Source organism: Telmatherina bonti, assembly GCF_933228915.1.
Source record: "Telmatherina bonti genome assembly, chromosome: 15".
NCBI classification, from domain to species: Eukaryota; Metazoa; Chordata; class Actinopteri; order Atheriniformes; family Telmatherinidae; genus Telmatherina; species Telmatherina bonti.
The window spans coordinates 22428894-22439803 of NC_136613.1; the positions used below are offsets into that span (position 1 = coordinate 22428894).

At 40.9% G+C, this 10910-nt stretch overlaps 1 protein-coding gene across 1 annotated transcript; it reads left to right on the forward strand.

The window, feature by feature from the left end:
- The first annotated feature begins 133 nt into the window (after nucleotides 1-133).
- Nucleotides 134-10694, forward strand: sona (SON DNA and RNA binding protein a). The gene is made up of 10 exons (XM_079253873.1): nucleotides 134-262; nucleotides 2088-2183; nucleotides 2878-3085; nucleotides 3719-3786; nucleotides 3880-5667; nucleotides 5767-6121; nucleotides 6915-7432; nucleotides 7619-8097; nucleotides 8329-8421; nucleotides 8754-10694. The coding sequence occupies exons 2-9, from the start codon at nucleotides 2156-2158 to the stop codon at nucleotides 8401-8403; spliced, it is 3519 nt and encodes a 1172-aa protein (XP_079109999.1). The 5' UTR covers nucleotides 134-262; nucleotides 2088-2155; the 3' UTR covers nucleotides 8404-8421; nucleotides 8754-10694.
- The last annotated feature ends 216 nt before the right edge of the window (nucleotides 10695-10910 follow it).

Here is a 10910-nt window from a genome sequence, read left to right on the forward strand (position 1 = left end):
TTGGGGGGGATTTCGGCAGCTTTGGTTGCTTTTTGGGCAAATTTTTCACCAAGCGACCCAGTGTTGCCAAGGAAACAGTGACGCCGCCATTCAAACCGCGAAGCATGGCATGCTGGGATACCTTTCTCCATCATGGCGGAGCAGCGAGTAGGCTAACGACAACGCTTAGCATATTCAACGACTGCTTGATTTTGCGTAATTTGGCGCTGTAGGCATCTGGCGTTTTCTCCACAGGGACTGCATCCACCTAAAAAAAAATTGGGTGAGTATTTTTTATGCAGTCTACAGGTATTATTTGCCAGCAAGTTCGTTTTGTTGACGCAAGTAGCAGCTAAATGATTTAGCAAAGTAACCAGCCATAACAGTAGCTCCGAGCCTGACTAGCGGTGATGCCGAAGCTAGCAATGAGGCTGGAAGGCCGCATCGTGCGGCCACTACATTCTGCAATGCGACTTAAATGTTTCAGCTATGGTAAACAGTGTCTGGAGCAGTTAAAATTAGCGCATTTTATTATCAAAATGTTAAACTGGTCGCTAAACTCAGCTGCTGCCGCCTGTGAATAAAGGTTAGCCAAGACAGTGCAGGCCTGACACTGACCAGCATTATCTAACGTGTTTACGATCTGAATGTGTACAACTTTTCATTTGCCTCTTTTACCGGATTTATTTAACGCAGAAAAGTTTTATCATTTTCTCTAAATATACATTAGTGTATATTCCATCGTGAAGAGGTAACCTAGCCAGCTTGTAGCATTTGAAGTTCAAAGTATTATGTTGGGAATCGTGTCTCGAGGAAGTTAGCATTAGCATGAATGGACGAAGTAACGAGTGTTGGAAGGTTGGCTATATTCACCGATGTACATAATTCCACATTTTAGTTAGTTTAAAAAGAAAAAAACGTCAGGATTTTAGATTGTGTGCACCCTGCACGCGGAGAGGGAAACGCGCTTATTGTTGTTTCGTTTTATGTGTGTTTGAACGGCAGGGTTTCTCGCATTTTCTGTATTCATGTGGGTTATGACAGACTTGTCTTGGATGACTGTTTGAGTCAAGTGCAGTGCGGGAAAATTTAAATTCTGCTTATAAAGAAGATATAAATAAATAATAGAGCTAAATTATTATATTTTTTTTTTTAAATCCCAGTGTTTATATGTTTGAAGCTTTAGCACACTGTTTACTTAAGAACCACTTTTTTTTTTTTTAAACTAATGCATGAAATTGTTCTTTATACATTAGTTTTCTTTTGTTTTTGTTTTTGTTTTTTTTAAAAAATGTTCTGTAGACATTACAGGCGAATTACATCTTTGATTTATATTGCAGCCCGCCTGCCCTCGCTTATATTCAGTTCTTTTAGAAAATTGTAATGCCAGTTTAGCAAAACAAAACGATATTTGCTGTCCATTAAACTTTTGAAGGTATGTTATTTATTTCAAAGAGGTGCCAAACTATTCACTACACTATTCAGCCTAGATTCTGAAAACAAAAGTATCACAATCCTCTGCCATAGTCACTTTGTTGTAGTTTTGGTAGGTTTACAAAAAAACCAAAAAATCATGAAATTGCAAGAGATTTTCTTATTACGTTAAGAGGACCTTGCGACTCACGCTGCGTGTAGTGTTTGGTGGGAGATTGTAATTTTCTTGTGTTTTTGCTCAGTTTATCACATCAAGTAAATATTCAGCAGAATAACAGACATTACTTGCAGTAATTTTGGAACTTCCTAATTCAAAATGTTTTTTCCAAAATAAAGATTGGCAAGCTTGTTTAAAATGTTCAGGTTACCATTTTTCTCGTTTTGGCGCCTTTTGTGTTAATTAAACTGAAATTCTGTTCACGTAGTACCCATCATTGTCAAAGCTTATATAATAAAGACATTGGTTTAGGTGATGAAGTGGTTAATCCCAAACTCCTTTGTGTGCAAACATGTCCTTAGTCACATCTCTGATTCCAATGGTAGACAGACACTTTGCATCATTTTTCTGCCACCATTGTTGTGTGAATGATAGTTTCTCAATGGTTGATTAAGTGAGGTGATTTTCAGAACCATATCACACCTTTAAATTAAATTATCTTTGTTTTTTTCTCCAGCATTACTTTAGGAAGGAGCACATCAGTGACTTTAGGAGGACCTTTTACGAAACTGTGGAAATATCATAATGGAAAGTGCAGTGGGCATTCCCTCTGGTAAGTGATGATTTGGATGATTTGACCAGATCTGTTCTCTTGATAAATAACTTAAGCTTGGATTTCTTTTAAATCCTCAAGCTGTACATACGTCAGTTAACTCTTCTTGGATGTAACGAACTTTTGAAATTAAAGGAATGAATGTGATTCGAATTAAAGATTTATTGCAATCTATTAATCTACCTTACTTTGCTATTACAAAGTGACTTACCAAAACACAATCACTAGTAGCTGATTGTGTGTGTGTGTGTGTGTGTGTGTGTGTGTGTGTATACACATACACACACACACACACACACACACACACACATATACATATACATATATATATATATATATATATATATATATATATATATTAGTTTTAATTAGCATTAGACAACAAAGAATTTGTTGAATTTGACTATGTCTTTAAAAGTTTCTTAGGATAAATTATTCATGAAACAATGTTTCATAAATAAAGCTGTATTGAACTGAATTTGTGTGGATCCCAATTTATCTCCCTCAACAATGACTATTTAGACTATAAATGGCACCGATGTTATTTTCTGTTGCCAAATGAATGACTTAACCACCCTGACCTAGTAGTTTTTGTATCTTCAGGGCTCAATGCTAACCATTTGCACTTCATTATGCTATTTTATTTATTTGCAAAAGACTTAATTTAGCTTGAAATGCTCTTTTACTCCTGCAGGTGAGGAGGAAGCACCAGAGAAAGATGACATGAATTCCAAGGAAGGGATTGAGCCACCCCATAAGAAAAACAAGAAGCACAGAAAACACAAGAGCAAAAAGAAGAAGAGGAAGAAGAAAGGCGAGAAGGAGAGCAGCTCAGAATCAGGTGCTGAGTCAGATGTGGAGCCTCCACCTCCGCCGAGACCTGTCAGGACCACAAGAGCCAGGTCAGGAGAGATAAACATTAAATCTATTATATATCTATTACATACATTAATTCTGTCACAAAAAATTATGTAAACTTCGAAATCGGAACCAAATATATCATATTTTAAGATTTGCTGAATGGACTTCGAACTTATTCTAACATTTCTTTATATTTTAATCGGGCCCTGAAATTCACTGCAATATTGCGGGAATCATGCATATTTAATTGATTCCTATTAAGGTAACTCTTATATTTCAAGAATTTGCCATGTACAACAATGTGCAACAATGTGCATGTTTGCATCAGAGCCATAAAACTAAAAGGAACACCAAGTAACACAAAGTAACTTACTTTGATACACATTTGACAACCAGATCAAAACAAAACTGTTTATAAATTCTGAAATTGTGTGAATATGGATTCATCATACAAAGGAGGATTAAAAAACAATTCACAAATTAATTCAGTAACACAAACCTCATGTTAATTACTATTGTAAAATGCACAATATCCTGTGAAGTTGACATTTCCACCATTGGTTTGGAAGGTTATTTGAACAAAGAAACTTGATACTTTCTTTTGCTCCCCCCCAAATGATTGTCATTTCACAAATAAAGGAAACACATTTCTGATTACTTTACCTTCTTTTTAGTGCCAGACTGGCAGCAGCTGCAGAACACGCTGGGCTGAAAGAGGAAGGCAGAAAGGATTCAGTTACAGGTACAGACATATCTGACACAACCACAACAGTAAATAAAAATGGTCCTCATTTATGTATTTAATAACCATGATTACTACTTTCCGTTCGTGCAGATATGGAAGCAGAAACAAAATCCAAAAAACATAAAAAACAAGCTGCTAAAAAGAAGAAAAAGAAGCGAAAGAAAGATGAAAAACAAGGGAAAAAGTCCCCATCATCCGAAAGCAGCTCCGCTTCAGGTTCTGAGTCTGAATGTGAAGGAGGTAAAGCACCTGGTGATAGTAAAGTTTCTTCAGCTGCTGCATCTGATCTCCAAGAACCGGTATCCAAACTGGTTTCTAAAAGCAAATGCGGGGAGGACAAAGATGCTCCTGTCATCATGCAAACACCTGAAGTACCTGCAGTAAAGGAAGAGGCGATAACAGACGTGGATGTGACTTCAACTGGAGGTATAGATAGTGGCGCCAATGAATTGGACAAGCTTATGAGATCACCCTCTGCAGGCCAAGATGAGATAGTGCAGGCAGAAATAGTTGATGTTAAGATAGAAGGCACTCATGGAAACGGCATGATCAGCCATGCCCAGGAATTACCTGACATAATCCCAAAACAGGAAGGTACTACCCCAAGGGATGATCTGGACCTGAAAGATCAGACCGTTTCAGTTCAAGAGGCAAAGGTAAAGGAGCATGACCCATCCAGGTCTCCGTCCCCCTCTAAGGGCTTAGAGATAAAGAAATCAGAATCAGGCCCAAGTCGGTCTCCATCACCCAATAAGCAGCAGTCCAGTGGTCAGTCAACAGAATTGGTGAAAGAGCGATCTAGATCCCATTCCAGGTCCCCCACAAAGGGAGGATTATCTCCAACTCCTGTGAAAAGTCGTCAGATATCCCGATCTAAATCCCGCTCTCTCTCTCCTAAACCGAAAATAAAATCACACTCGCCATTACACAAGTCTCCTAAGAGAGCTGGCCGTCGGTCCAGATCTACCTCGCTCTCTGTCACGCCCAAGAAGAAGGTTTCAAAGTCTCCTAGAAAGTCCAGGTCTCCTAAACGACGCAGGAGTTCTCCTTCTCCAAAAAGAAAAGTGTCCCGATCACCTAAGCGCAGTGGGCGCAGGTCTCCTTCTCTGTCTCGATCGCCAAGGAGACGACGAAAGTCAGAGTCACGGTCCCGTGGAGGCACAAGGCGATCTAGGACCCGCTCACCTAAGCGAGGCGGCGGAGGTAGTAGACGATCCCTGTCCCGTTCTGTGACCAGACCCAGACGCTCTCACTCTAGATCTCGACGTCTTGTTGGCCGTTCCAGATCACGGTCACCAGGAAGGCGTGCTGGAGGACGGCGCTCCAGAAGTCGATCCTTATCCAGACGCCGAAGGTCACCTAGATCCCGGCGCTCGCGATCTCGGTCACCCCGCAGGAGCAGGCGTACTCGGTCACGTTCCATTGTCATACTGAAGCGCAACCGTCGCTCCAGATCCAGAAGTCCCCGCAAACGTACCAAATCCAAAACCCCACCGTCCCGAAGGCGCTCTAAATCCCGGTCACCAGTGAGAAAGCGTTCTCATTCTCCAGGAAGAAGAAATCGATCTCCACCAAGATCTGTAAAAAGGTCCAAGTCCCGCTCATTGTCACGAAAGCACCGGTCACCGCAGGCAGGCAAGAAGCGGTCCAAATCCCCCAGGAAGAGTAGAAGATCAAAGTCTAAATCTGGCTCTGTGGAGGTGATCAGATCTAAGTCCAGGTCTCGGTCTGAATCAAGTAATGGAAGATCTGAAAGCTCATCCTCGGCCAGGTCTGTGTCTTCCACTCCAGTTAAAAAGAAGTCTCCCCCACCTACTGCAGAGAAGACAGTTTACGTAAAAGCAGCAGAAGAAAATGGAGGAATTTCAGTTGCTCCAGGTAAAATTTACTTGTCCCTCTTCTCAAAGATAACTTCTCAGTACATTTACTGTTCTTGGACACCACTGATTGAATAATCACTCTCTCTCTTTCCAATAGACATAAACCCTGCAGATGATTTGAAAACAATGCCTCTTGCACCTGACCCCAACTTGCAAGGTGGAAGTTCCCCCGACAAGTTGCAGGAACAGCCCATTGAGTGGAAAAACTTGAATGCTCCAAGGTCCAGATCTGCTTCCCAAGAACAAGGCACTGGCCAGGTGGGCTCATCAGACGGGTCAGATGAAGATGAGCCGTCACCAGTCAAAACGGCGTCTGAAAGCCAGAGAAGCTCCTCAGGTTCTGCATCTCCGGAACTACCGAAGAAGCAGCTGTCCAAGTCACGCTCGCCTACAGATCGCAGGAAACGCTCTCGTTCAACCTCCAAGTCTAAATCCAGAAGAAAGTTGTCCAGGTATGTGGTGGTGTTGGTCTCTATCAGGGATCCTCAATCTAGGTCCTCAAGGGATGGTGTCCTGCAGGTTTGCCAGGTGACCCTTCTGGAACACACCTGACTCAGAACCAGACAAGCTCTGCACCTATCTGCAAAATACACATTGATTAGAATCAGGTGTGTTGAAGCAGGGATACTTGGAAATCCAGCAGGACACCGGTCCTCAAGGACCAGGATTAAGGATCCCTGGTCTACATGAATCTGTGAGTCAGTTTCTTTGTAGGCCCTTAAAGATGCATTATGTAATTTTCTGACCATATTACTCAGTGTTCTGGACACGTTTGATGGTGCAGTGATGTGTGTTGTGAGCATTTCTGGACCCATCAGAGGCATCAAACTTTTCCCCCGAATTGCGTAACACTACAGCAGAGTTTCACGTTACACACTACATCACGTGCTAGGAACTGACATAAATGCACCAGTGTTTTTAATGCGCCATGATTGACTCTGCATAGAAACATAAGACAAGATTCATGACAAGACTTTATTTTGACTGGAGACAGTTTACAATACAGGTAGGATGCATAAATTAGAATTTAGCCATTGACAGGAAGCACATTAGTAAGAAAACCGCCAAAGTGCTGTAATGTGTCTTTAAAGAGTATCAGAACATGGAAAATTGAAAAGTATTTTGCGGCAGTAACTCAAAATGATGACTAAAAAGGCATCTAATTATGAAACAAATGCTTGTTTGTCCATTAAACAGCTTGAGACGAACGACTGCTGATCAGTCCTGTCATTTGCCTTTTCTCAGGTCCAAGTCTCCAGTGAGGAAAAGAGAATCTGTTTCTCCAGCAGAAAGGAAGAAGCGTCGGTCCAAATCTCCTGCCCGACGCCGGAGGTCACACTCTCGCTCTGCCAATCGTCGTAAGCGTTCAAGATCCAAGTCACGAACCAGAAACCGGCGATCAAAATCCCGCTCTCCTACCCGCAAGAGAAGATCTCGTTCCCGTTCACCAAATGCTCGAGGAAGGAGGAGGTCAAAGTCCACTGACAGGAATAAGCGTTCCAAGAGCCGCTCCACAGGCCGAAGAAAAAGGTCTCGATCAGGAGACAGGAGCAGGCGATCTCGTTCCTCAGATCGAAGGCGCAGGTCAAGGTCACGAGGTCGGGGGAGGCGGCCAGTGTTTCGCAGCCGTTCATTTGACAGGCGGGACAGATGGAAGAGGGAACCCAGCCACTCTCCAGTTCTAATTCTTCGCAAACAGCGGCGCTCAGGGTCCCGAACACGACGCAGCACGAGCAAGACGCCCCCACGGCTAACTGACCTGGGTAAAACTTTTACATTATAATAAAAGACAAATGCTTGTAGGACACTTATTATCATTTAACTTACATTTATATTCTACAATTATTGCACTGTGTTTATTAAATTTTTTTTCTTATTTATTCCTTAATCTACCCCAAACTTTGTGTTACCCTTCTCCTCTGCCTCCCTTTCACTTTTCCTTTCCACAGATAAAGACCAGTTACTTGAGATCGCAAAAGCTAATGCTGCCGCCATGTGCGCCAAGGCGGGGGTTCCCATTCCCGAGAACCTTCGGCCAAAAGCCATCCTCCAGCTTCCTCTGCCAACTCCATCTCCTGCACCTCTCTCCTTACCTTTACCATTACCTCTTCCAATGGGCATGGGGATGCCAAATATGCCCAACATGGGTCCAATGGGATTGCCCAGTATTCCAGGAATGCCTACTATGTCAAATATGACCATGAGTGCAGCTGTGGCGAGTATGACTGCAGCCACTATGACTGCTGCCTTGACCAACATGGGTGCCCTTGCGGCCATGCCCCCCCTCGCTCCTCTTCCTACAATTACTAACAAGCCTCCCCCGTGCCTTGCCCCTCCAACGCCATCTCTTAACCTGGACCACATCGAGGAAGCGAAGAGGAAGGTCACTCAGCAGGCTAATATACATACCATCAAGGAGCTTACTGAGGTAAAGGTTTTTGTTGTTTGTTTGTTTTTTAGTTTGAATGTGCAGTATAGTGGTGTAAAAATGATTTTTGATCACTTATCTGTGATTTTTGGTTGCTATAAAGTACATCCTAAACATTAGTGTAAAATCTTAATTGTCTGAATATTTCGTGTTGGACAGTGTTTGTGTGAAAAGTACCTCATAAAGTAACTGATTGTTTTTTTGTGTTTTTTTTTACCCTTGTGTAAATAGAAATGTAAAATGATTGCAAACAGCAAGGAGGAGATGGCTATTGCTAAACCACATGTCTCAGATGATGAAAGCTAAAACCTCGAAGTCCTTCAGGTAAAATCTCTTTTTATTGTTTTCTGTTTGTCTAGTTTGTACTTTAAAATGAAGACAGTGGCGCTTCTGTTTCAGCAGCAACATTTTATGTAAGGATACACTTTTCAAGCTTGTTAAATGTATTAATGAATGAAATCATTTAGTCACATTCTTATGAATGAAATCATTTGAAAGCTAAACATTAGGCAGACCATCTCTTTTTTTAAGGCTCTAATTATGACAATGTTGGCTAACAAATGAAATTCCAGTGTGATTTTGTGTTTGATGTAGAAATTGTGTGTAATTGAATCATTTTGATTACAAACTTTGACATCTGTCTTTTTTGCACACAGCCACTTCCCCAATGGAAAAAGTAGGACTCTTTTCAGAAGGACTTACTTTTCCCCAGTTCTCTCTGTTAGATGACTTCACAGAGTGGAGGTGCACCCTTGTCTTCGCAGCTGCATCATAGGAGCACCGGCAGCGGCCATTGCCCCACTCTGCTTTCCCAGTTTGTTTCCATTTCTGTGTGAGAGCGAGAGACTTGCAGACTTTGACCTGTAATACCACTGAGAAAACTGGACACACTGAAGTGTGCTCAGGTGATGACTGTACAGTGAGTATGTGTGTGCGCGTGTGTGTATATAATGACTTTTACCACCATCCCCTCAGTGCTGCTGTTTGCATCAGCAGGCACCAGAAAGACAGAAGAGGAAACAAACCAAACTTACCAACTAGTGACGCAAGTGTTTTTGTATCAGTTCTAAGTTTCTCTGAATTTATTTTATCTTTATTCATTCATAAGGATTGTGTTAGGTAAAGACTACTTTTTTTGTTCTTCTGTACTCCCCTTGGTTACTTGTAGTCCCTGGTGTCATGAACAAATAATGCAGATGAAGTTAGCGGTGGTCAGTCGTCAGATTGCACAAATTAGGATCTACTGCAGGATAGAAACGGATGAAGAACAGCAGATTATTCTGAAGGAAGAGGATAACGAGTAATTCATTTAGCACTACCCTGGGCGTGAGCTGATTGTCTTTGCTGTGATAACACCAAGCTGAACTTTGGCACTGATCTGGTCGTCTGTTTGGGCTCTGTTGAAATTTGTTTTACCTTTTGAACATTTTTCCTCTCCATTTAAATCAAGAATTAACTTTGAAGTTTTAACACCAGGAGAATAAAAACAAGTCTTGTGTATTTTTCATTTGAGATGTGAGGAAGAGTACTTTTTAATATTTCAGGGAACAGCAAAGATTATATTTTAAAAGGATGACATTTCTGAGTAATTCTGCATTGATGCCAAGTGGTGATTGATGTGTGATGTTTTGGATGCTAAGATCCTACAACTGCACAGATCCATGTAAGATACATTTACCACCAAGCTCACCTTTAATAGAATTCTGTTTTAGTTTTTTGGAGCTAAAGAAAATTAAATGCATGTGAACATTTGCTTAAGAATATTGTACATGAGGTAATTATTACATCTCTAGCAAAACATTTCTCGTTCACTATGTGAGATAAATATAGTTTTGGAATACATAATCTAGCTTTGGTTTTCTTCACATTCTTAAAATCCAAATTTCTGCTTTTTTTTTTATTTTAGACCCCACTTGTGGAGACATATTTTATACTGTATAAGACATCTTGCAGTATGCCATTGAAACATTTCTGTGTGTATTAGACAATCAGGGTCTTTGTCAGAAGATGCTTGCCTGAAAGAAGGAAGAGTGAACAGAAACTGGACACATTTTGCAGCATATAGGAGAGAACGTGCAAACATGAAACACCCAGAAGCCTGTTTCATTTAATCCACAAACATAATATCTGCTCTTCCTGGAAATGCTGGTGCCCGGCCTGCATTTTGTGTACTGTGTCAACGCATTTGTCCCGTCAGACAGGTGGAGAACAAACACAAACTTGGTGCTTTTTGAGGAAACTGTAAGGGACAAATTCTTTCTGATTTTTTTTTTTTTTTTTTTTTTTTTTTTAATTTCTTGCCATGATCCACAATTATTTTCATCACAGAATGGACAAAAGTGAATCCATCCCACTCTCCCATGCCCAGGGTTGTTAAACCATAGAAGATGATCGTCTTTGAAGGCCGCATCAAATCGTAATTATACTTGCTCTGTACAACTGTTAGAACTGTTAAACTGGTTCACTGGGGTAAGCTTTAGATGTTTTATTGACAGAAAAACAAGAAAATGTATTTTAGGAATACCCCCCTCCCCCCTTTCATTTATTTGAAGATGACATTGTTGCTTGCTTTGTACAGAAATGTGTTTGTGATTATTAAAAACCTCAACAGTCTCTAAGCTGTTGTCTTTCTGTTTTGTGACTGCAGCCAGTTTTAGTAGATTTTTTAAAGTCTCTTTGACATTAATGCTGCTCAGTTTTATCATTCCGATTGTCGACTGAAGAAATTAAAATGAATGACATTTTAATTTTTAACTACACAGCTAAAAAGTCTTTAATGTTGTATGTGCTGATTATCTTTTAAGATATTTTAC

Excerpts from the sequence above, each read along its gene's own strand:
- sona (XM_079253873.1), top strand. The coding sequence starts at position 2,156 with ATGGAAAGTGCAGTGGGCATTCCCTCTG. Across the intron at positions 3,086-3,718 it reads GTCAGGACCACAAGAGCCAG|TGCCAGACTGGCAGCAGCTG; the intron begins GTCAGGAGAGAT and ends CCTTCTTTTTAG. Across the intron at positions 5,668-5,766 it reads AGGAATTTCAGTTGCTCCAG|ACATAAACCCTGCAGATGAT; the intron begins GTAAAATTTACT and ends TCTTTCCAATAG.